Below are 26886 nucleotides of genomic sequence, written 5' to 3'. Positions count from 1 at the left end.
ATTTTCCTCCTCCTTGGACTTTGATGTTTGTTTATATTCTTGTTAAAAACGTGTGGTCAAAGCCTAAAAATCTAGCCATTTTCAGATTAAAATTCTTTGAAAGCTAAGAGCTATTTCATTCTGTAATCCAAGCACCTGGAAGTGGTTCCAGTTGTGTTACTTGCATTTTTTTCCTTGAAAATGTCTTTATTCTCTAACATTTTTTTACTCTTTTTTTTATCCACCTTGTGCAGAAATCACATTTGTGTAAGGAGATGACGAGAAAGAAGGATTTATTACTCTGCCCAAGCATAAAATCATTCGGGGAATGTATTGCTTCAACTTGCAAGTATCGACATACAGTATTGCCAAATGTTGATCAGCCTTCTGAAGGAATGCCAACGTAAGTTTGATAAATAATATCAGTATATATATCTTCTCAAATAAAGTCATTTTAATTCTTGTTTTATGGACATATTGTTGAATGAAAGCATTTCGAATTTGATGTATGCATCAGTCTAAATTTGGAATTCCTGCATGTTCAGATGGATATTATGCAAATGCTTTAATTGTCACTTTCAAGTTGTTTTTAAATGAAATAAATCTTTGGCTACTTAATGTTTGTTATAGGTAAATGTATGTTAAAGATTTTGTGTACATTGGTTGCCTAATTGCTAGTGATCACTTGTTAGCTAATCATGGATTTGAGATGTGTATGCATAGAATTAAATTATAATACCGATTTTACTCTGTCCAAGTTAACATAATACAAACTGTTACAGCTTCTGTTGCATTTTTTACTGGTACTGGTATTCATAGATTTCCAATTTGTAGTTGCATTATTATTATAGTTTCCAACTTGCACCACATTTGGAATAACCTTTAGAGATATGTATTATGGTGTGCTATCAGCTTCCGTTCATTTTAATGAAATGGATCTCACATTTTTATTCATATAGCTTGCAAAGATGAGTTTATATCACCTGTATTCACTGTACAATATTTAACTTAAGGTCTTCATTAATAGCCTGCTCCTTTTTGTTTTCTCTTTGTAAATGTAATATCTCTCTCAACCCTGATGCGTGAATTTCACTTGCTTTGGGGTATAGTGCTAGGTGAGGTCTATCCTCACCATTCAAATCAACCCTTTGGTTGAATAGTGCAGTTTACTTACATTTCTCCCAAAAATGTGTGCATCTGGTTTCCGTGAAAATTTTGGCCATAATACATAGCATTAATTCATGTAGTTAAATAGCCATGAGAAATTATTGTGGACCAAGGAGATTAACAGTGTTACAGTCAATCAGTGTTATATCAGTATTAGCACCCATTCGAAAAAAGGGAAAAGCAGCAATATCTGAGGATTATGGAACTAGTTCATTTTTACACTGGACAAAGGGAGTACTCAGAAGAAGATCAGTTTGAATTTAGACGGGATGTGCAGGCATGATGCCATAGCAATATGAGGTTACTAGTAGAAAGGAAGTACAAACAAGTATAAGGAGTACCACCAGGAAGTATTTGTATGCTTCATGGATTTTTAGATTTTGACAAGGTAAGCTGGGAACAAAAAACGTTTAGCAGAAACATTAGATGACTGGAGGGATGTATTGTCAGTCGGGAACCTGTGCATGTGTCAGTGTGTATAATAGCAAATGGAAAGTCTGGTTCAGCTCTGTAAGCCAGAAGAGTAAGACACTGATGTCCATTATCACCTTTTCTTCTTATTATATATGCAAAGTTAATGGTAAGGTAGACATGGAGTAGGCTACAGTGAATGCAGGTGTAATGAGTTTCTCAAGGAACAGAAATACTAAATAACGTTCAATTTTGGGGGACATAAACTAGAAAAGGTTGAATTCTTCACCTATTTAGGAAATGCAGGAAGGTGAGCAGAGTAGTAGGGACCTTAAATAAAGGATTGTATTAGGTGAAGAAGCATTTAGAAAGAGGATAGAGTTATGGCACCTTAAGTAACTATGTAAAGAAATTAGCATTGAAACTTACGATAGTATGGAGCATAATTTTCCATGGTAGGGACCCTGGGGCAAAAGGATATGCATATACAAGGTCTGTTCAAAAAGTATCGTGACTTTGTGTTTTTTCAAAAATTATTTATTTATTTATGAATAAATATTTCGTTCCCTTCAAAGTAATCCCCATTAGATATTATACACTTGTGCCGACGTTTTTTCCAATCCTTGGAGTACTTCAAAAAATCATTTTTGTGATCTTGATTAGCTCATTCTTCGATGCAGTCTTTATCTCGTCAATCGAAGTGTAGCGTCGTCCTTTCATGGGTCTCTTCAGTTTTGGGAACATGAAAAAGTCACTGTGGAATACAGTGGGTGCAGCATCATTAGTGTGTTGATTTTTGCCAAAAATTCACGCACAAGTAACGATGTGTGAGCAGGGGTGATGTCATGGTGCAAAAGCCAACTTTTTTCTTCCCCAAATCCGGGCGTATGTGGCAAATTGCTTCATGCAAATTGTGCATAACTTGCAGGTAATATTCCTTATTTACCGTGATACCCTGTGGCAAGAACTCATTATACACCATGCCCCTGCAATCAAAGGAAACTTAGCAAAACTTTCATATTTGATGGAACTTGGCATGCTTTTTTCGGTCTTGGTTTGTGCTGCAGCTTCCATTGGTATGATTGAACTATAGTTGCCACGTCATAACCATACACCCATGATTCTTCACCAGTTATGACCCCCTGGAGCAAATTTGGGTCGTCGTGGATAGAGTCCAACACCTCATCAGCAATGTTAATGCGTTGCGGTCTTGGGTTGAAATTGAGCGATTTTGGTATGAATTTCACGGCAACCCGTGTCATGTCCAAATCATTGGTAAAAATCGAATAGCAAGAACCAATCTATATGTTTAGGTCCTCAGCAACTTCTCTAATGGTGATTCGACGATTGGCCAATAGTATTTCCTTCATTTCATTAATGTTTTCATCTGTTGTTGATGTGCTCGGGTGTCCGGCACGCTCTTTGTCGGTCACATCTTCTTGGCCTTCTGAGAACAGTTTGTACCCCCGATAAATGTTGCTTCAGTCCAAGGTAGCTTCTCCATATGCTGCAGTCAACATTCAGAATGCATCAGGGCCCTTAATATCATTTTTCACAAAACATTTTATACAGATTCTTTGACCCATTTTATGGAACAGGCAAAAATGAAAGACAAGCCAAAACACGTTCAAGTAAAACAGCTGCCAACAATTAACTGAGCATCCAAAATGGCCAAACTTTCTGATATAAGTGAGAGACATAAGTACCAACATAGCACCACAAAAAAATCAAAAATCAAACATACTTAACCCGCGAAAATTCAAAATTCGCAATACTTTTTGAACAGACCTTGCATTGCAGGCTTTTGAAGTTTGGGTGTGGTGAATGATGGTGAAAATAAAATTCATGGGGAGGAAACCAATCAAGTTCTAGCCATGGTAGGAAAAGAGAGGAAGACTGTTGGGAGGAATTTGAAGATGGCAGGACTAGTGGATACAGGAGAGACTGATATGGAATGGGATTCTGAAGATGGTAATGTAGGGGAGAATGTTTATTTTGTGGGTGAAATGGGTTCACCAATTAATGCCAGTTATTGGGCATTCATTTTATGTTTCCATTGAATTAGCATGGCTGAACGAGTTTTTATAAATTTAGTGTAAAAAATTTAAAAATGCCAGGCCAATTGGTGGTTATTGTATGATAAGCAGCATCATAAATTTGCTTTCAAATATGGAATTGTGTGGATTTCTGGTAATTTTATGTCAAACCCAGATATTTCAAAAGTCTAATTTTTTTCCTCCTTGAATTAGGATGGCTCAAAGGCATATTCATAATGACTGAATTAATTATTTTGCTAGTCTTCAATGGGCATAATATATGTATTTTATTTATATTTGCAGAAATGGTGAAATTCGAGTCAAGATATTGCATGTACTGAATGCATCTCATCTCACGGCTCGTATTTTGGAGCACATTAAGCCAGATGGAACCAAAGTTCCCCATCCCAATGACTATTTTCACATTGCAGCTGGCCTGGCTCGTCATTTCCGGAATCCAAATAATATGTAAGTTCTCTCTTTTTTGCATTATATTTTAATTTCAGGCTCATAATGTAATGCTCTTATTACCTTACAACAAAGCCGAAAATTATTCCACTGTATGTATCAGTCATCATCATGCTCTTAACTGTGGGTCTTATGTAAACTGAGCACTCTTATCTAATGAATTTCATCTCATGAGCTGTGATTCATAAGAATTGTGGACATAATGAATTTTGAATAATTTTTTAATGTGGCAGCAAATGTGGTTGAGTCTTTTCACAGATAGTGTAAACTCATCATGTTGCAAGTTAACTTTTCTACTCCCTTGATATTCTCAATTGAAGGCAATCCTCTTGTGGAAACCCATATGCCACTATTTGGCACACCCTGAAAACTGCCTACAGAAAGGCTTAAAAATTACCTCACCACACAAATTTTCTATCACACATGGCTACATATCCCATGTTTGCATTACATTTGTCTTACATATATAACGTATCTCTTCATCAGAATTCCCAGACAGGTATTGGGAATGTGCATGGAATATTAGGGCTTAATTTCACAATTTTTCCTATTCTTGGACAGTATTATAAGGATGAAATGAAATCACTATATTTAGATACCACTTTGAGATATGCTGGTATTGTCACATGCTAAATAGATAGCTTTAGTAGCTATGAAATAGGAGAGAATGGTATGACCACTGGTGACAACAAAATTTGAATTCTTTAAGATGGTCTGAAGTAGCATTAGCCAAATATTCCTCTCTTCTTCCATTCCCATTAAAGCTCAAGTTTTCTCTGAATTACATTAAGGTCAAAGTTTTTCAAAATCAAGGTGTTGGCTTTTTATTTCAAAAACATAAACTCTTGGTGAACTACATGTGAGCAGGAACTGTTTGAGGGACTAAACAATTCTGCTATTTTCAATGAAATGTCATTATTGGGTTTGAAATATCATGTAATTTTAAATGTTTGATTTTTAATATGGATAGATGGAAAATTGTGTGCTATGATATATGAAGTCATGATTTTTACCCCATAACTTGAGGGCATGTTGCCTATTTTGAAATATTTCCTCAAAACATCACGTTGAAGATATTAAAATTTTTTGTTTGTGCATCTTAAACACAATTCTGCTTTCCATTTATTACAAAAAACTTTGTTGCCTCTAAAGAAATATAACTTTTTTGTTTAGTCACTACTCTACATGGAATAATATTTGACTTGACATGAACATGGTATCTTAGGGTGCAAGCATTTTACTCTCTCTTTCCTAACTATTTTTACTCAGTGGATGAGGATGGTGAAAGAGAAGTTGTAGTTAAAAAATAATATGCAGCTTTGATAGCCTTCTTCAGAGGGGATCGTAGGAGATAGAGCTGGTATCACACACAAAAGAAGAGGAAAACATACTGTTTTTAATGCTAAGTTCCCCCACATTTTCCAAAGTCCTTATGCAACTGAAACCAAAATGCTTCCAGTTGTTTTCAGAGATGATAAATGCCAGTGATATTTTTATTGTGGTGTCCTTAATGCATCCTCCATAAGGTGAAGAATATAGGGAATGAGATGCACCACAATGGTTTTTGCTCAAGGCTTGACACCTACCCAAACATCATTTCTCCCAATGAAAAAGAAAACTCTATCCCATTGGCAGAAGAACTAAAAGGGGAAGTGTTGTGAATGAATAAACATAAATGATTAATTGTAAAAATCCTGGTCAAGGTGAATAATTTTTACACTCAGAAATTCCTTTATTTCTGTATGCTGAGGAATTTTAAACTTCAGTTCCTATGTAATTAATTCAAAATATTTTGAATTGAGTTAGAAAGAAATGAAATAATTGTGACTGTCAGTTGTTGTAAGTTGCTGGTGTGATTTAAGTAATGGGTTACATAATGTAATGTTTTTTATTTATAGGATGCTTCATGGCACTCCAGAAGTTGGAGATGTGTGTGTTGTAGAAACTGAACACAACTTATACCAGCGTGCTCAAGTGGAGGCCATTCTTCCCAAAAGCTCGGGAAATATAGATCCTGTGGAAGTTTCACTTAAACTCATAGATGAGGGGACCACAAAAATTGCTAAGGTGACCATATTTTTAGATCTGTGACTACTGGGAATTCCATGTGCCAGCAAAGGTTTTTGCGGCTTGATTACATTTGCACATTTAGTAGACATATTTCAATGTCTCGTCAACTTACTCAGCCAGGTGTCGTCTTCTCTGTTTTCTCACAAATTCTCCTCCAAAGGCTTACCATTAAATTGTAATATTTGGAATTATGTAATTTAAGGAGGGACCCTAGCCACATTGATGCACAAAGTTTTGAAGCAACATGACCTTCTGGAATCAAAATATTTAACTGTTAAATGAAGGGAAAATTCAAACCTAGCAACACTAATACAAAAATACTTATTAAAACAATATTATTTGTGTAATCAGATTTACTCATTCATTTTTCATTCAATTGCTCAATCACATTGAATTGAGTGGATTCTTATTCTCATATATTCTTATCATCATACATATCAGGCATACCAGTTGCTACACCTGCCAGATGATTACAAGAAGTATCCAGGACAAGCAAAGGAACTTATTGTTTGCCGCATGATGCCAAGAGATCTTGATCCAAGCTGGAGTAGAGCAGCTTCAGTGAAAGTTGCAGAGTTGTTGGAGGAATCAGCTAATGGAGAGTTGGATGGGAAAGAAATTTTTGGAGTGGTAACTTAAGTGTCTTATTACATCTGCTTAGACAAATTTTTTGTTCAAATAATTTTTGTCCAATAGTTACGAATAATGTCAATCCATAGAACCTTTGGCTACTTTCTTGTTCATTTGTAAAATTGTATAAGATGTGTCTTTTAGTTATCTTTATATTCTACAGGTGGTGGTGGCTCTGGGCAATACATTGTGGGTGGATCCTCTAGAATGTCGGGAATGGCTTCCAAAACAAAGGACATCTATTATTCATATGGCTTTGCGCCGTGATCTCCTACATTTTGGACTGGCTGTTGACAATCCTGATCATCTGCAGAAGCTGAAGAAACTCTGTGAAAATGCTGGTTTATCCTTTCCTGAAAAAGACATAGTCCCATTGACCCCTCAGCCTATGACTGATGGTAAATGTATTTAGCTCCTACTGTTTAATTTAAAGGATATTCATTGTGTTGCTGTATTTTTCCTGAATTTAAAATTTCATTGGAAAACATTATTCAATTTTGTTGATGCATGCTAGCTGAAACTCCCAAAAAGGAAAGATTCCTGTCTTCCTGCATCAATGCTGTGAGCATTCCTTCCAAAGTAATTTTCAATTACTATTTTCTAAAGATTTGTGAACTTAGCAAGGTACATTTGTTTTCCAATTCAAGTATTGAATGTTCAGTTTGATATTTCACTGAACACACCTTCATTTTTTCAGTGTAATATAAAGAAACATAATTTTTCTGATAAGTCTGACATCATGCTTTTTTCCTCGGTTTGACTGAAAGTCATTCCTCAAATGATTGACATAATAGGTATTATATTATACCTTAACCATTTTATGGTATTCAAAAAATCAGCTGGCCAACTTGGGCGTATAATAGAACAGGTCGCTATAAACATCTATTCTCAAGAGGCAGTATTCATTGGAGTTCAATGTTCACCTGTTTAAAGTTTCATAAAAGTTTCTTGCGGTATTCTCTATATTCTAAGTGTGAAACACTGGTACAAAGCAGACAAAATGAAATAATGTATTACAGTCTTGGCCATTTTTAGGAATTTAGATCGCCTTGAATTTGCTTCCTAGTCTAAACTTCATTGAACGTCAATACTTTTTTTTCCCTCTCTTGAAGACTACTGCCATTACAGCTCCATTCCCCTCCATGATTAGGAACTAATTTTCAACTATGAGTTTGGATGTTTTTCTGATCCCTTATTGTTTTTTGTGGAAAAATGACATTTCAATCTATTCTAAACTGTTTTTACAATTAATCTACAATGGAATTGAAAGCATGATCTGGGCCCACAATTCGCAAAGATATTTATTTCTAAATCTTCCTTGAAAACATTGCGTGATAAATTGTTCACTTGAAGAAAAGAACTCAGTGCTAAGAATGCCTATTCATTTACACCAATATGGCAATCGTTGAAACAGTCCCTTTACAATTTATACCACCTTTGATTATTTATGCTTCTGTTACCTTTATCAATGCAAAAATAAAAAAAATGTATTATTATGAAATAATTGCATATAAGCTGAAATTGATTAGAATTACTTTTGTGGCTCTTGGATTTTCCTCGGCATGTTTATCACAACTGTTTCTACATTTGAATGTTCCCCTTATCTAACAGTTTAGTCAATGCAACAATTTCAGAGCGTAAAAATCATTCGCCTTGACTGGGACTCGAACCCAGATCCCTCAATATCCGGTCGAGTGCTTTAGCCACTTAAGCTACCGAGGCGTCCTCTTAAACTCTGAAATTTTGGGGCTTTTAAAGGAACTAGATGTTATGACGAAATACCGTACATACAATGTCACATGTATTCGTAGTCGTGCGCGATGCTTTACGCTCTGAAATTGTTGCATTGAAATGCACATTAGCGGATGACTCCGTTAAAAGTTACTGTTGCGGCATCTCCCGCAGTTTCTTTGGAATTTAACAGTTTAGTGTTTTAATTCCAGAGGATGGTGATGCTCCAGAACATGAAGAAGTAAAATCAAGTCATGATGATCAATCTGCAATGATATGCTGGGAATCCATGAATTGTGATGACTTTTTCAACGTAAATGTAATAGCAGTTGAAAACCCATTTTCCTTTAGGATTCAAAAAGTGTCAGTTGGTGTCGAGTGAGTGGCTTGCAATCATTGTTTTCTTATCATTACATTTTTTATGTGTATTTTGATGTGTAGTACTATTTAGTTCATGCAGAGAAGTGTTGCTGCTGTTTAAAATTGCATAAAAATGATTTTTTGTTACTACACATGCCATTGTATGGCATTGCCTGGCATTTTTCCTCTGTAGCTTTTGATCATTGCTTTTTCAGATTATCCTGTTTAAGTGAAGAAATTCAACGATGGGTCTCTAGAGTTCAGCAAACCTCGGACTCAGAAATTTCTACCGCCCAAAAGGATTATGAGATTGGCTCCATTTGCCTTGGTGTCTGCCCAGCAGATAGCAGGTAATTTGCTAACTTAACATGTAGTCTTTTGAGTTACATATACTCTTGCTGGTAATTTGCTAACATATGCATCTAGTCACTTGAGTCCTAAATGTTCACTTTAAGAAATTCCAGTAAATGGCAGTTGTTTAAATTACTTATTTTAGGTTATTACACTTTCTGCACAAAATTGGTAGATTTAGTAATTAAAAAAACAGCCTTACTGACGTGGGTTCTATATCAATCTTAAGTTCGATCTGATGGCATTCGCCTACGTCCGCTTCCCTCCCTAAAGTAGATATCCAAGGAGAATATGATAGTAGAGAACTGATCCTCAACTTTGACTGCTAGTGTGCGGTCCACAGTAAAATGACCTTTCAGAGGTGCGTACCCCTCTGACTTTTTCACCTCCCAAAGAGCTCGTGAATGAAAATCACTGACCTCCTCTATTCCGTGTAAATGCCTCATAAATCTGCATCTTCCCACACAGCATCATGTTTATCTATTGATCATTTATAAAAAATTTAGTTCCAAATTAAGCTCTGAATATCTCTTTTCACTCATTCCGACAGAAACTAAAGAGTATGTGGAAGGTTAAACCAAGCATATGCAGTCACTCGCTTGAGCTGTACTAATACGGTGTGATGCTTGGGATAACTTTTTTGTTGTACAGTTGTGTACTTAAAAGTTTCTCTAGTAAATTATTGCAGTGCAGGGTAATCTTTTTTAGTTTGTTAAATTTCTTTACTTTTGTATTTGATTTTCTGAGTCTGAAGTCAACCTTATGATTATATCTTTAGCCTCACATATGGGCTATTAAAATATTATTAATACTATCATAATGTATGTATTGTTTGTCAGGGATCCAAGTAAGAGGCCAGTCTGACTTACAGCCATTCTCAGGAATATGTCTTTAACTTGGGGATCACGTGTTTATGTATATACCTCTTTGAGTTGTCTGACGTTTATACGAGGGTAATTTGAAAAGTTCTTGGAATTAAATAGAAATATACTTTTCCATCTTCACAAATCACTGCATGGGAATAACAGCAGAAAGGCGTCCGCACCACAGCTCTCTTCTCAGAGCACTGACGTATGACGTGTTTACTCATAAAGGATTACCTTTACTACATGGGAAACTTGTTGCACTAGTGCTGACATCTGGTTGTGATTCCAAAAACCTTTCGAACAACTGTCTTAATATTTTTGCATGAGAAGAGGAACACATTTTCTGTTAGAATGTAGAAGTACATGTAGATATTTTAATATTATCGTCTGGTTTCGTGTGTTGATTTTTATTGTGTTAAAAGATATAATTTGCCTATTTTGATACAAAATTATTTGACTGCTAAACGTTTTCCTTATAGCTGGTGCAGGGCTAAAGTATTAGGTGTAAAGAAGTCTCCCCAATCTGCTGTAAATGATAGTAATTGTAGGCCAATAGAAGATGAAAATGATATACATGAAGCAGAGATAATTCTTTATGAGTTATTCTTTGTTGATTATGGAGATACTGCAAAGGTTTCAACCAATGAAATGCTTCCTATCCCAGAAAATTTGATCTTGCAACTCCCATTCCAGGTGAGCAACATTTTTATTTGTTTTTATGTACTCTCTTTTAATGGTACTGTCTTACATCTTTGTGCCATTGATTATTTTTTAATATGTAGTGAAAAATCTCTTTCAATGCATTATTTCTCTTGTCAAGTGTTACACATATTTTTATGAGATCCTGCTACAACTTTGTTGCATGAAGCTAATGTATTTACCAATTTCATATCAATGAGGAAATATTCATGATCCTCATGGCGGGCAAACTTTGCCTGAGGGCTGAAGTAGTGTTGAATGATAAACTGCTCAATAATGTGAAAGATTCCTTATAAGTTGGTTTTAGGATTGGTTACATGTGATGAAAAAACTAAAAGTACCATGTACAGAATCGTTCCGGCCAAGGCAGCCTTTAACCAGAAGAAAAGCTTTTCCCTCATCCAACATTGGCATGGGCTAAAGAAACCTGCTTGTAAAGGCCTGTGTTTGTAGTGTTTTCCTATATTGGAGTGATGCATCAACTCTAGGTGAGAAGGATTAATTTGTTAGTGATGAAGCAATATAATTTCAAAAATCCAATATTTTATTGGTCTTCGTGAAGCATGTGAAAGCCTGGCTCCTGTTATTAGACTTTCATGATATCCATATATTAGGCATCAACAACTATGGAATCAAAAATGGATGAATTTATTGCAAAGTTTGATCTTTTTATTGAGTTTAAGTTATTGAGAATGCAATACAAATTGACGATTGTGCTACAGCAAGGCATTTCAGTACCACAGAAATAGATTTTGGAATTGGAAGAAAATCTATGCGCATCAAAGTCCCAGGAACATATGTGCAAATTGAGTAAGATCTGATTGGTCATAATGGAAAGAGGAAATTAAATGATTTTTTGCTGAAATTTGGCAGAATGGCTGCAATATTTCTCATGGACATATTTGAATCTTCAACCTTGAACAAACAAAAAAGAATGAAGGTGTCTGACTTTTAGGCAAGTACCGATTGGGGCATGAGGTTAATGCAATGACATTATCTTGTGTTAAAAATAACAGCAAAGATTTCAGTGCCATTCATCAATTCAGGTGCCATAACTTCGTTGGAAACCATAGGTGGTACAGGGAAATTATATGGCCCCCATGCCCTGATTTGTGAATTCAGTACAACGTTGGGCTTAGTACTGGGTGAAATATACCCTCACCTATTAAACCGACCTTTGGATTGATAACTGTGTTTATGGTTTATTTCATATTTGGTCGTATCTTTTGAAAAGTAAAAATAGGTTGTGATATTTTTTAAGCAACCCATAATAAAACATTTTAAAAAACTCCTAATTCATTAGCAATTTTGTAATAGATAGCAAATAAGTGTAAGAGAATTTGAATGTGCAATCAGTTGCGAGGGCGCATAGTGTCCTGTAATTTGACATTAGATTACCCACTATTCCTTCTCTTCCTCCCATATCTTCCCAAATTTCCTTATTTTTGTTACGACTTGATATCCTTCTATTATAAATTTTCTTTATTGCAGTCAATTGAATGCAGGCTAATGGGAGTGATGCCCATTAGAAGGGAATTAGAATGCAGCGCTGATGTGGCTTTAGTTGAGGAATGGGATGAAGAAGCGAGTGATGCCTTTTTCAACTTGTGCCGTGAAAGAGACAATGTGGATATATATAGGCCATTGCTGGCAAAGGTATGCTCCGAACAAGATTCATTTCAAAATCCTTTTAATCTGGTGAAACAGAAATAATGAAATATCCATTGTCGCCGCAATTGTAAGTGGCACAACAAAACATTAACATCATTACTCTGAATTGTCCCTTTTAAACAGTTACACACACATTGTGGTAAATACTTAGCTTAAAAACAAAGGTTCAATTCTCATCCAAGTTTATCCTTTCAGAGTATTCTTTTGATGCTAAGAGGACAGGAGAAATTGACTGGTTAGGCTGAATTTTTGAGTTAAATGAAATGTGTATGAATGTATTCAATGACTAATTTGCGAGGTAAAGTTCAGTTTTGAGTGTCTGTCATTAGAGGAAGGATTTTAAAAAGCCAACTGCAATGTGATTGTTGATTGGATTTTTAGAATTCAAATAAAACAGTCTTGCTCAGATTCAAAGAATTATTAAGAGCTTCAGATTTCTCTGCTAAAAGCCTATCCTTAGTGAGATGTCATGTATGGGCAAGTATTGGAAGTTGCTTTTCATACAAGCATTCCCTGCCGAGCAGTCCCTGGTGGTGAATAGATGAGAAAGAAAAAAAATGCATGCAGAGCTCATATTTCTAAGATTTTATTCTCACAGAACTAATTGAAAAGGGTTTCAAATGGTGATGAAGTGTAAAATCTGTCTCCCCGATGGTCACACTTTTGGTTTGGTCCTCAGATATTGAACTAATATATAATGCCTAGTCCGCCATTGTCAATGGTCAGAAGTTGCAGAACTTGGTAAAGAGAATGTAATCTTTCCATGACGTCTGTTTAGCTTGTTTAGAAATAATGTTGCATGTTTTGTTTGCTTTCATTGCTAACACTTTTTTAAATTGCACTCATCCAATATGTGAGACATAATTAAGAATCCAATTACGATTTATGATCCCTTGAAAGATTGTTACAGTTTTTAACATAAATTTAGTGGAGCTAATGAATTAATTCAGCCATAGACACTTGTAAGTTCACTTGAACTTGGCTGTCATCCATCTCAAATGTGTAATTGGTAGTCACAATGGATGCTTAAAATTGGTCAATTCCTTCTTTGTATTCATGTATTTATTTCTCTACCATAGGTTTTTGGGATCCATGGCAGTGGAGCACATGGAGGTTTAAAGCATCTGGTAGTTCTCTATGACAAAGGTGACGAGATGATGAAGCGCATTGGGGAATCTCTCATCCAAGAAGGTTTTGCTGAGGAATGTCAAGTCATAGTAGACGGGGATCCAGAGGATGAGGTGTGTATGGAGTTGGAGTCCCATTGGCTTGGAGAGGGAGCTCTGCTACCATTCACTCATGCTTTGGAGGATGAAGCCAATCATTCCATAGTCCAGGTAAATACAGTTAGCTCTCAAATAGCTGTTAGTTAATGGATGAGCAATTAAGACCTGATAATCAAAAAACTCAGGTAACCAAAATATCTGGAAAATATACTCATGATATAGCGAATTATGTATGGAAACTCTTCTTTTTCATTCCTCGTCTTTGATTCGAGTTTTTTTTTAGAAATGGAAAGTACTTTTTTCTATTATTCTGCCATTTTTACAAGGGTGGAATTAAAGAGTTTTACAAGAACTATTCCGACTATTATAAAGTGAATTGCAGAGCGTGTTTTCCTCAGAAAGGGAAACCAATCATGTAGCCTGGAAAAAAGTTTTGACTGACCAAAAGATGAATTTTAAAAAAAGGATTGTGATACAGATTCGTATGCATCATATTATATGATGACAGCACCAGATAATTTTGCCATAACCACACAATTTCATACTCAATGACGGTGGTGAAGAGGTATTAAAATACTCTCCCAAAAAAAATTGAAATTGATTTTTTTTGCCCTTTGTATTGCATTAAGGCTCATAAACAAAGGAAAGTCTGTTTGGACTATTATTTTGAAGGAATTGATTGATTGAATGACATTAAAAGGAAGAAAAAATTATAATGTACATTCAGTCACCCTCAATATTTGGGATCCTAAATCACAAGTAGCCTTACAGATAGGCTCATTGTAACATGATGTCATTGTGCATTTAGCCGTAAATAGCTATTTTTTTTATTTATCTAATCCATTAATCAGTATTTTATATTTTAAAACATTTTTTTTCTGTCTTAGTCAGAAGAATTAGTGCCAGTGTGCCATGATTCTTCCTTGTGTCCTGGGGGACTAGAAACTGTTCCTGAAGGAAATGTACCTAGCAATACCTTGGGAATAGGTGATGCTGATGATGAAGACGATGACAGCAGTAGTTTTGAAATTATTATGACTGATAATGAGGCAAAAATGGTTAGTAATCACTGTTTTTGTGTCATTGTAAGAACATTTAAAATTTTAGGCAGGAATGACCTAGAATAAGTGATAATCATGTTGGTCTTAAGTAAATATTAAAAATGTGTGATTTCGCATGATCATATTTTCAATATTTCATATTTATCTCAGCAAAATGGGAAACACTGTTATTTGGGATCCTAAATCACAAATATCCAATCACATTCTTTCATTCTCTTGAAAAGGCTTCAAATTAGTCTCTCACTTATGTTTATGTCTGAGCAATGAAATCACTAAACACAGTGGGCATAGAAATTGTTAAAAATTTCATAATATTATCAGCCTGGGGTTGGAGAAGGAAGCTTTCCTGTGTAAAGTGGAACCTCGCTTAGTGAGCATAATTTGTTTTGGAATCTTACTCATTAATTGAAACAGTTTTCTCATATTAATTAATATATAAAATACAATAATACATTCCATGCTGAAAAAAATAAATTATGTACATGGTTTATTGAAAAAATTATTTATACATTGTTTAGGATCATGAATCATCTACATCTTTCCTTTTATCATGGAATGAAGCCAAGATAACCAAGTAACTGCTTCACCATGTCTCTCGCAACACTGCGGATGCCAAATCCTTCCTTAAACTACTTGAATTACCCACAGCTTCTCTCAAATATTTCTCCTTTGGCCATTGATGATCCTGGCGTAGAACTGAAAGAGGTCAGCAAAAATCACTTTTGTCTACTCACAAATGATATTAATGTCACCTTGCAATTGCTTTTTGGTTATCCATATGTGAACCAACCCCTCAACTTTGTCAAGAATATGTAACCTTTGCATAGGTATTCGTGTCACTCCCTTATCTCCTTAATCTTTATCTTTGTTCTCAAGGTAGTGCAAATCCTTTGTGTCAATCTGTGTGTGCGCCTGCTAGATCAGCCCCACACACTCCTTGTTCTCACTTCACAATGATTTTAATTTTCATTTCTATGGTAATTTTTTTCTCTGATAGCTGTCTTCTTGCGGCTTGTTTTTGGGGACATTTTTGCAAGAGTGATTAAAACATGCATAGAAATCACAAATAATATGTCTGAACACAAGTTGGGAAAAACGTGTGGTCACTAGCGGCACTTAAGATGCTAGCAGAATGAGTTATCTTCACAAATTGAAGCAGCAAGTACACAGTCGTTCCGGGAACTCCCCTCTCCCCATTACTGTGGAAGTATTGCTCGTTTAGAGAGTTTATTTTTTGCTCAATATGCAAATTACTGAGGAATATGTGAGGTGCTTGTTAAGCAAGGTTCCACTGCATTCGACTGTTTCGGGCTCAACTTTGTGGAAGTTCATGTTCATTAAATGAAGAACACAATGATCTACCTGATGATGATGCCCAAGCATTGAAACTAGTATTACCAAAATAAAGAAGAGTGGAAAAATACATTTTGTTCTTCATTTAATAAAGTTCCACTGTATTTCAAGGATTTTAAGTCCGTTGAATTGTATGGGTGTAACTTTGTAGGTGTCTAGTTTGTAGACCCACTCTGTGATTGATGCATCAGCCAACCCTGTCAGCAACACAAAGGCTAAATGATATTAAGTAATTACTTACATTGGATGACCACAAAGCCATTTACATGAAATAATAAACAGCAAGAGAACACAATATGTTTGCATTTATGCATTTGCATTTTATTGCTGTTCCAATTCTTGCATCAATATGTATTGAAGTTCTCCTGATGCAGCCGTGCAGTAAGCAACTACAATTGCATCAATCACAGCAACTGCTCCAGCCCAACGACCTAAGTGGTTGATTCATGCACCAAATGCTTTGAAGGGAGGCTGCACGAATGTCATAGCAATCTGTTATGCTCACGCCTCCTCCAAAGTGCTCGAAGCAAGATGTGTGCCCCAGTGCTTCATATTGTACTTCCATTTTTAATTTCTCAATTAGGCGTATTTGATGGATGGCTAGTGTGATAATTTTGGGGCTATGCGAAGAGATATACTACCTTGATCAAAAAGTTCCCGGAATAACCACCGTGTGGCGCTCCCATCGTTCCGATTTGAGTTCTGTTTTTTTTGTTAAATTGGTACATCTGTTGTTGATATTCCCTTTAAATCTTAGTGTCATAACTTGACATTTGCAAAAGTTACGTAGCCAAGATTACATCTATCTCTGTGTGTGTTGGCGATTTTTTACAATTGCAGAAATGGATTTAAATTTGCAACAACAAACTTGTATTAAATTTTGCGTAAAAAACGGATTTAGTGGTGCACGGACATTGGAAATGTTGGAAAAGTGTTTCGGCAACGATTCTCTAAAAAAAACGGTCGTTTACCAGTGGCACGAGCGGTTCAGAAGTGGTCGTGAGTCAATCGAAGATGATGAACGCAGTGGCAGACCATCGACATCGAAAGTCGGTGAAAAAATTGATAAAGTAAAAGAAATGTTGGTCAATAACCGCAAATTAACCATCAGAGAAATAGCGGAGGACTTGAACATTGCCTATGGATCCGCCCAAGGTTAATGATTTGGGTTTCCGTCGTGTAGCAGCAAAGTTGGTGCCAAAAGACCTCAATTTCATGCAAAAAAGAGACCGTGTTGACGTCGCAAAAGACATGATTTGCGAGGCTGAATCCGATCCCACATTCATCAAAAGGATCATTACTGGAGACGAGACGTGGGTTTATGAGTACGACACGCAATCCAGACATCAGGCAAGTGAATGGCGTTCACCAAATGAGCCGAGACCAAAAAAACCACGTCGTTTTCAGTCAAAAAAGAAGGCAATGCTGACGGTTTTCATGGATTACAACGGTGTAGTGCATCATGAATTTTTGCCAGAAGGCCAGACAGTAAACAAAGAGTATTATTTGGGCGTTATGAGACGTTTGCGTGAAGCAATTCGCCGAAAGAGACCAGAAATGTGGGCAGAAAACTCGTGGATTTTGCACCATGATAACGCACCGTCGCACAGTGCTATCATTATTCGTAATTTTTTGACGAAAAATGCAACAAATACCATCCAACAGCCACCGAATTCACCTGATTTGGCTCCCTGTGACTTCTTTCTGTTCAATCGAGTTAAAAAACCATTACGGGGAACGCGTTTTAGCAGCCGAGAGGAAGTAATGGAAAAATCGCAGGAAGCACTGATGGACATACCGAAAACCGAATATAAAAAATGTTTCGAGGATTGGATCAAGCGCTGGCATAAGTGTGTTGCAGTCGATGGGGATTACTTTGAAGGGGACAATATAGATTTAGATGAATAAACTTGTATTTTTAATTTTCTGAATAAATTCCGGGAAATTTTTGATCAAGGTAGTATGAAGCCATTTCTGCAAGAATCAGAAACTAATGCACGAAGTGATGGACCATGGAACCAGTTTCCAATTTGTAGTGCTTAATTCTTATTCTTGGCCATGAGTCAAAGAATAGAATTGGCTGATCACTAACTTTTATTCGTTTTGAAATTTGAATTTTCTTTTCTTTGCCTTTGCATGCATGCAACAATTATATTTTGATTCAGCGAATTTATTGCTTGTTGGTTTCTCAGTATTAGATAGTTTGAGTAAACATTGCACTTTCAAATTAAACATTTTGCTATAACCCATGTAATTTGCAGTGATGTTTATTTCCTTTGCAGTATAAAGAAAAACTGCAAATTTTTCTTGGAATTCCTTCACGACCAAAAGAAGACCATGAAAATGCTGATGGTTTAAAAGCAATTACGAGTACATCTAATACCGTAAGCATCATCAAATATTGTCATAATGATTTTACACTGTACAAATAGATTGTGGTGCATTTCTTTCAGGCTTAATCAATTTTTAATACTAGTTGATTATGTAATCATCTATTTTGGATTGAGCAAAAGATTTTCTTTGGATTGCAGCAAGGAAAATGTATTGGTCATATGCTATGTTGATTCTATTAATGTCATCTAACCATTACTCAAGTCCTGAGAAATCATGAAATGTTTAATGAAATCTTTGATTTTGCAGTAATTTTCAAGGAAAACATTAATCATTTATCACCTCTGCATTTTATTATGGTGGCTACTCAGGCAAGGAAATTCAAAAATTTAGGGAATTAGATATGTAGAGTTGGTGAAGGACCCCTGCAAGGGGAGCTGTGACCCACATAGACCTATTGGTCTATTGTGATAACAACTTTGGTTCCTTAACCCACCAAAAGCTTTACTGAATTGAAATGCAATGAAATAATTGACTTTGTAATTCCACACACTTTATTTTAAAAAACACGACCCAGGTTTCGACGTTGAACGTCATCATCAGGTTTGATGATGATAACGTTCAACATCAAAACCTGGGTCGTGTTTTTTAAAATAAAGTGTGTGGAATTACAAAGTCAATTATTTCATTGCATTTCAATATGTTATGCAAATTCCATAAAGTTACGCCTGAGACAACAAAAGCTTTACTGAAGTTCAGTATGTCCAATATGGATGAGTTTCTCAGGATCCAAAAATGGAAATCCTAGGCAGTGCTTCTGTATCCTGGAAAGTGCAGGGCATTCACACAAATATGAGATGTCGTTTTAGTCCCTTCTTCATACTAACTGCACCTTGGAGAACCCTCAATCCCCAGGTTGTGTAGGCCTGGCCTGTTCACTTTATAGTGGCCAGTTAATATGCCTGACATTGTTCTTGGTTGCTTCGTTCGAAAGATAGCTTTTAGGTATCATTTGGTTCAGGCTCAGGAATTGGAGCTGTGGCCCATGCTCCTATCTATTACATCACAGTTGAAGTTTTCCCTTGAAAAGTTTTTGTAGCCCTCCCAACAAATATCTGCCCGTGTGCAACAGGGCAGATATTTGTTGGGAGGGCTACATGAATGAAGGGCTAAACAATGAATTAATTCAATAATATTTATGAAATTAATGGAGGATATGGTAGTCCAGTGGGTAGGGCATTGAATTACTAACCAAAGGGCCTGGCTTTCATTCCTTAGGATGCCTCTGAGCAACCTCAGCTTCACTGAAGCTGTGTGATTTTCTGAGTACCAGGTCTTCCTGTCAGACCTTAGGCAGCATAGGGAAAGGAACTGGCCTCCCTACCCTGATTCATGAATTTCAAATACCATTTTGGCTTAGTACCAGGTTAGCTATACCCTTACCCATTAAACCAACATTCAGGTTGATATATGTGGTTTGGTTAGTATAGTGTGTAATAGATACAATTTCCCTTTGTTAACCAAAGAAAACCTAATCTTGTTCAATCCAAAGTAAATTATTACATTATGTTTTGTGAGATTTTACTAATGCATTGATATAAAAAGGATATATGGCCGTAGTTACCGTTCGCTTTGTATATATAAATATACATATATAATAAATATATATATATATATATATATATATATATATATATATATATATATATATATATATATATATATATATATATATATATATCCGTAGTTATATCCCCTCGAGTGAATTACACAAAGTTATTATAAACACAATTTTTATTTTTTTTATGTATTAAAGAAGGTCCTTGGTTATCTCTTCGAAGACTTAAAAATAGCATAGAAAATGATAATAACTGGAAGCAAATTAAAAATTAAGCCATTTTAATACTTATATAATAAAATAATTTTAATAGTTGAAGAGCAATTTAAGAAATGAAGATTTGGATCTTTCTTAAGTCAAAAATTTAAATTAAATGCTTTATGTTTATACAGTATGTAAAGGTTTGAAAGTCTTTTAAAAAATTTGTCTTAACTTTATTTAACCTGTTGAAGTACATTTATATCACTCTGTATTTGCCCTGAATTGAGTGAATTTACTCTCTCAGCTGCTATTAGTATTCCCTTTTTGTGCCATATTTCATGGTCCCATTATTTGTCAAATCAAAACCATAATATTAAGAAAGGATTGATGGTATAGTTAAGCAATAATTAATTGTTCCTTTGAGGTCCCTATCTAACAGATTGGGTTGTTTCAATGGATTGCTGATCAGCAGTAGCTAATTATTGATCTCTTTAGCCTTCTATTAGCCTCCTATTGGAATGTTCTGTTGAACGTTGTGTTCACTTGAACTGCAAATAAACTTCACTAGGTGGATAATATCCAGAGTTTGAAACATAGTCAGAATTTGTTCACAATTTGGCAAATACAGTTGAGGCTGTGAAATACCTGCAGTGTGTGCATTGGTCAAGTTTTGTGGGAGTAGACAAAGTATTAAATTTCATATGAAACTTAATGCAAAAATTTTGGGAAATTGTATGAAAACTAAAAAATAGGGTCCTGGGATTATTTTTTAAGAATGTGTGCTCCTTGATAATTGGTGTAAAATGAAACTTTAAAATTTAACTAAACTTTCATTTGATAATATGATAAAATAATTAAGCAGGGAATTATGTTTCCCAGCATGCTTTGTGAAAAATGAAATAAGAATTCTATTGGTCTAATTTTAAGTTTAGAATTTTAATTCAAATCTACTTGCGAAAGTTGCATCCAAGGAAACACTAAATGTGCATATCCATAAATACTTATTATCGTGAAAATAAATATTTGTAGGCAGTTGTCAGCAGAATTGCAAATAGCATATACTCATGATGTTCAAATTCGATGAATCACCTTTTTGAACTACCAATCATATTATTCAAAATATTCATGAATTGAATCTTGCCTCAGGAAGTATGATGTTATATGATTTTTCCCCAATAGAGAAATGATTTGAGAGTCTCTTTAACTTTAAATTGCCATTGCTTCAAATGTAATGGCTCTACATCAATGATGTTTGCTAATTATTTAATTAATCTATTGAAAAAAGTGCAAACTACCTTTTAAAATTTAGTATAACAGCCCATTGTCATTACAATCAATTGGTGTTTAGTGAATTGCCATTAGTTGTGTATGTCATACAACATCTCTGATCCATACTATTTCAGATAAATAACAGTAACCTAATTTCCTCTTTGTTTTCGTAATCCAAGTAATTGATTTGTCTGGCATGTTTACTGCATCAGCCAACACTTAATATTCATTAAATGTAGATTTTTTCAAATATCATATCTCCCATTATTAATGAGGAAATTTATACATATAAAATTTACCTTCTTGCAGGCATATTTAGATGATCACTCATCTCTTGCCAGCTATGAAATAATACCAAACAGTTCTACTCTATCAGTTGGGAGAATCGAAGAAATCACTGACAATGACCTTAGTGGACAGAAGATGTTAACATATTCCCCTGGAGTGAGTGATGGACCAAAAGTTATTGAAATTATAGATGGAAAAATTGATTTGGACAATCTTAATGAGTTGCAAGGGAGTGAGGAGTTTCAGATGGCAAGTGACTCAACTACAATATCTGAATGTGTGGACACGAGAGAGTATTCTGCTCTACAGGATTTTGGGGAAGAACAAAAATATCTCTCCCCAGATACTGATGATAAGTCATTCAAGATTACAAGTGGTCCTGCAGGGGTGGACGGCTCTCAGAACACAAAGGAAAACAATCTGCTTAAGTGTAATTCCTGTGGAAATGATGAGATGGAAGCATGTACCTCTCTCATTATGCATGCTAATGATTCAATTCAGGTAAAACAAATTGGTGTGGAACCCATAGATGGTGGAGCAGCTGTCACAGTCTCCCTTGACATCAAAAGTGAAGTTATGCCTTTGAAGAGTGAAGATGAGAAATGTGATCCTGCAGCATGTGAGGAAGAGAAAGACATTGATATCACCAAAGGAACCGATTGTTTGGTAGGTGACAAAAGTTCACAGTCATCTGAAGTGTCTGAGAAAGTTAAGAGTCAATCAGAAGTGCAAGACCTGGATAGAATGAGAGGACCACAAGGGATATGTAATAAGGCCCCAGAAGACTCAGGTCCCAAAATTGCAAACACAAGTTCGCCTTGCAGTATTTATTCAGAGCATATTTCAAACCCTATCTTATGCTTGGATGAACATGTCACTTCTTCAAAAGGTTTAGAGGGTGAGTTTAGTGATGTAGTTTGTGGCATAGATTGCTCCAATAGTTCAAAAATCTCTGATGTAAAAAAAGAAATAGAAGAAAGCTGTGAAAGGGAATCATCCACTTCCGATTCTGGATTTGAAACCTGTGAATTAAGGCAAGCATCTGGAGTATCTCTTTCTATTGAAAAAAGTCAGTCCAATGATGATCAATTAACAGCAAACCCATTGTCATTCAATTCAAGTGTGAAGGGTAACTTATTTGCCCTAGAAATGGCTGAATTACCTCCAGAAAGTGAGAGAGCAAGCCTTAATTTGGAAGGGGAAAATCAACTCTGCCATCAAAATAAGGCTACAGGAGATAAAATTGGTAATGTTGGTGAAGTAGCTCCTTCAATTACTGAGGTTCCTAAAGACAGGTGTGAAAGTGAGGTGAAATTTGATTCATTGGCTGATGATTCCTTTATTTCAGATGAGAATGTCAACATTGAATCTCATTTTAAGTCATTACGTGAATGTGACTTTTCAAGTAATGACTCTTTGAGAAGAGAAGGAATAATTGTGTTTGATGGTGAAAGTGAAAAGACCCCTTCAGGCTTCCAGGATTTGAGTGACACTTACGAAGGTGATGTGGCCTCCAAGTCTGTGGCCAATGATACTGTTGCTTCAGATGTAAGTGATGATATTGAACCTTGTATTGAACCGTCAGCTGAATGTGATATGTTGAGGAGTGAATCTTTTACTTCAGTAAATGAAAACAATGATTCAGACTGTGTGAACTCAAATCAAAGTGGAGACTTGTCTTCAGACACATTGTGCAGTGTTGCAAGTGATGCAGATGTGGTTATAGGCTCCTCTCTCAGTGATCACCCCAGTAAGCATAAAGGAGATGTCAGTCAACTTTCAGTTAAACAACTGATAGAAGATTTGCCTCAACATGAAGCAGGAGTTTTAGATAATGAACATATAAATACAAGAATAGATGTTGAGGAAAATGGAAATAATAATGTTGACCAAGAGGAAAATTCAATTCATGATAGATGTATGGAACTAAAGTCTGATACCAGGCCACCACCTCTTGTTCCAGCTAAAATTCCTCTTGTGAAATGGTCGCAAAGTAAATGGGAAGTAATACTAACTATTGAGCTTCCTAGCATGAAACATTACAGCATTTATTGGAAGTCTAATAAAATCTTAAATATTCAGTAAGTAGCTAATCTGTATTAAAAATTCAGTATTTTTATCGAATTAATTTAATGCATTGATTTCACCCTATTTCTTTGTAGTGCTTCAAGTGGAACACCAGAGAGTAAACCCTGTTTTGCTCTGGAACTGCCACTCTGGGCTTCTATTAACACAGAAGAATTTGTCCACATGCCCATCTCCAATAATACTTTGAAACTTATTCTGCCCAAGGGCTTTGCATGTAAGTATGGAATTATTTTTAAAGTGAACTCTCGATGATCTGTATATATATTATCCATTTTGCAAATTATTTTTGTTTATCTCTTTCTTTCTACCAGAATCTCAAAATTTTAATTTCAATAAAGCTGGCAAAGACACCATTGCTTAACTTTTAATTGGAAGAATCGAATGTGTGTTATGGCATAGTAGGATGCTCAAACCATCTACTGCCGTAAAATTTAATTTAAGTTCAATTTAATGTGATTTTTAAAAAAACGTTATTTTGCCGAAGTTATGTGGCCTGACAGAACTCGTGTACATTTTCTTCAGATTGAATACATTATTTGAGCGTAATAAGGGCTTCATTTATTAACATAAGTGTTGCAAGTGCATAAAATGTTGCTCAACAAAGAAAACTATTTCCAAAGTTTCTCGTATCACTGGTTATCTTTGCCATTTCCAGTCGACATAAAAATATTTTGGCATATTGCTTGAGCTGCGAAGATCAATTGATCATGTTTGGTCAGATTTTTGCAAATGGTGGTTGGGATAGCAACTAATTAATAAATAATAAAACCATTTGTTCATTTGGGTCCATTTAGTAATAACGTGCTCATCTCGTCATTTAAGCTATACTAATATGACTATCACCATTTTAAATACACTGGTCAGTGTGAAAATTTTCTCTGTCTAGTTTTATTTGAATGTGAAAATGTATTCATTTTTTTAGCCGAGGACTGGCCACGCCTCCTTTCTACTCCAAATAGACCACTTTGGCTGTCGGTGGATTTTGATCAACTGTCTGTTGATGCTGACGAAGACCAAGATTTAAGTAAGGTTAAAACCAAGGATGAGTGTTTTCTTGGCCTGCATTTAATTATTTTATTTATGTAAATTTAATAAGTTTCAATCTTGTGGTATAATTCATTTTTATGCTTGCATTAGAACATTATTTTGAGAGATTCCTAAGGAGAAAAGGTATGTGCACGAATAGCAGAACAATATGAGCACAAAAACTGCCACTCAAATGCACAATAAAGGTTATAAAATTCCACAAATACAAGGGAAACTTGAGAAAAAGGATGTGTTTTGAGTTAGCGTAAATATGGATCCTGGATGAAGTGTACTTGAATTTTCACATGCCATCAAATGGAACAGTGGACATAAATGTTGCTGAGACAGTAATGATAAACACTTCAAGTAACGAGAAGATGTAGAACACCATTTTTCTTGCATGTTGAGCTGATAGTCACAAACTCCATGCTTCCAAACATTTAATCTTTAAACTAAAAACATTGTCTTGCCATACCCCATGGAATTTGTATTCATGTTCATCAAAAAGGATGGAGAGGGAATGGTTCCATGGTTACATAAGGTCTGGCCCAGGCATTCTTCTTAAGAAATCATTATTTATTAATGTGTGATCAGCTTAAGGCCCAGAAAATGGGGTCAGCAAAAAGCCTTGCAATTTGAAGGAAGGTGTATCTTGCTGTGATTCCTGGTGGATTAATTTCTGAATTGCTGCATCTGAGCATTTCAGTCAAAAAACCAATAGTGGGTAAAGTCGATTGAGGCACATAGTTATGACATTACACAGACAGGAAGAATCAAACAGCCATCAATTTGTTGTGTTGGTGAGAGGGTGAAAAAGTCCTGGCAGGAAGTTGAAAGTGATTGATTAAGTCTTTTCAAAAATGTAGAATTATCTGTGCTAGATGAAAGTGAGGATGACATTGAGTGAGGAAAGTGACAACTGCAGTAAAAATAGCCTCATATATGATTTTAGCCACTGTGATGATGAATTTCTGGGATTATACAAGAGTAAATGTTTATATAGTTGCTAACTTTTCAATGTAAAATTTCCATTTTCTTTGTAATTTTTTGTGTTAACATACTTTGATGTTTATTTTGTCTGATCCAAATATTTTTTGTATTTTCTAACCCGAAGAATGAATGAATTTAATAAGCCAGGAAATACATTCATTTTAACATTTGTGGAAGCTAATATATAATTTTATGAGAAAAATATATTGCATCACAACTAGCATAGTTGTGATGCAATATATTTATGAGGGGAGACAAAGGAGCCATTGTTTTTCTTTCTTTTTGCTGTCAGCCATTCTTTGCTTTCCTGGCACATTGCTGTGGAAAAGGCTGGAAGGAGGAACTGATCCGGTGGAATACCCAATTAGCCTTTTCCGCAACTAGCATAATGATTTCTAAAACTACCAGCATACTGCTAACTCATTATCACTAACATGTCCATATGAAATTTTTCGCTTGGTAGAAGAATGTATATGCCATTTATGTATTAAGCAGACTTAGATTAAGAAGAATATTTAACTGATCATAAATATCTTTTTTTGGCATTGTTTTTCTTTCTTTTTGCTGTCACTCTTTTTGGTAGAATTAATTCAGTAATATTGACGAGAACTTCTCCACCTATTCAGTTTAGCTGTTATGTGTGTGTTAGGTTAAATATTGGCAAAATAAGTGGAGAAAAATTATAGTTTTTGACCAAGTTACTAGGGTATGTATCTTCACAAACTTAAAATATCATTGAGAGTGTGTGATGTTATATTATAGAAAAGTCTCAGCCTCCATTGTTATAATGCATTTTGTTTTGTTTCACCTGCAGGACTAAATGAAGTTGCACAGTATATGAATAGTGATGATGACGACACAGACAGTGAAGATGAAGAAACAGGAGCAGGATTAAGATTTGAAGAAATTAATTTTGATCCATATGATCCACTTGACTGAATGTCTTCATTAAAGGTGTTACGCAAGGCTTGTGTTTTTTTATGACAATTTTTGTAA

General features: G+C 35.3%; 1 protein-coding gene across 1 annotated transcript; it reads left to right on the top strand.

Moving 5' to 3' along the window:
• The first annotated feature begins 298 nt into the window (after positions 1-298).
• LOC139699151 (uncharacterized) lies at positions 299-26886 on the top strand. Its single transcript, XM_071598165.1, has 16 exons — positions 299-382; positions 3897-4061; positions 5960-6128; positions 6573-6761; positions 6925-7159; positions 8705-8870; positions 9068-9202; positions 10549-10762; positions 12260-12424; positions 13519-13776; positions 14553-14723; positions 18362-18463; positions 21808-23867; positions 23949-24088; positions 24797-24898; positions 26705-26886. The coding sequence occupies exons 1-16, from the start codon at positions 375-377 to the stop codon at positions 26827-26829; spliced, it is 4404 nt and encodes a 1467-aa protein (XP_071454266.1). The 5' UTR covers positions 299-374; the 3' UTR covers positions 26830-26886.

The sequence above is a fragment of the Hetaerina americana genome, unplaced genomic scaffold (assembly GCF_022747635.1).
Source record: "Hetaerina americana unplaced genomic scaffold, ioHetAmer1.1.p SCAF_1, whole genome shotgun sequence".
NCBI lineage: Eukaryota > Metazoa > Arthropoda > Insecta > Odonata > Calopterygidae > Hetaerina > Hetaerina americana.
This window is presented reverse-complemented; position numbering and strand designations above follow the sequence as displayed.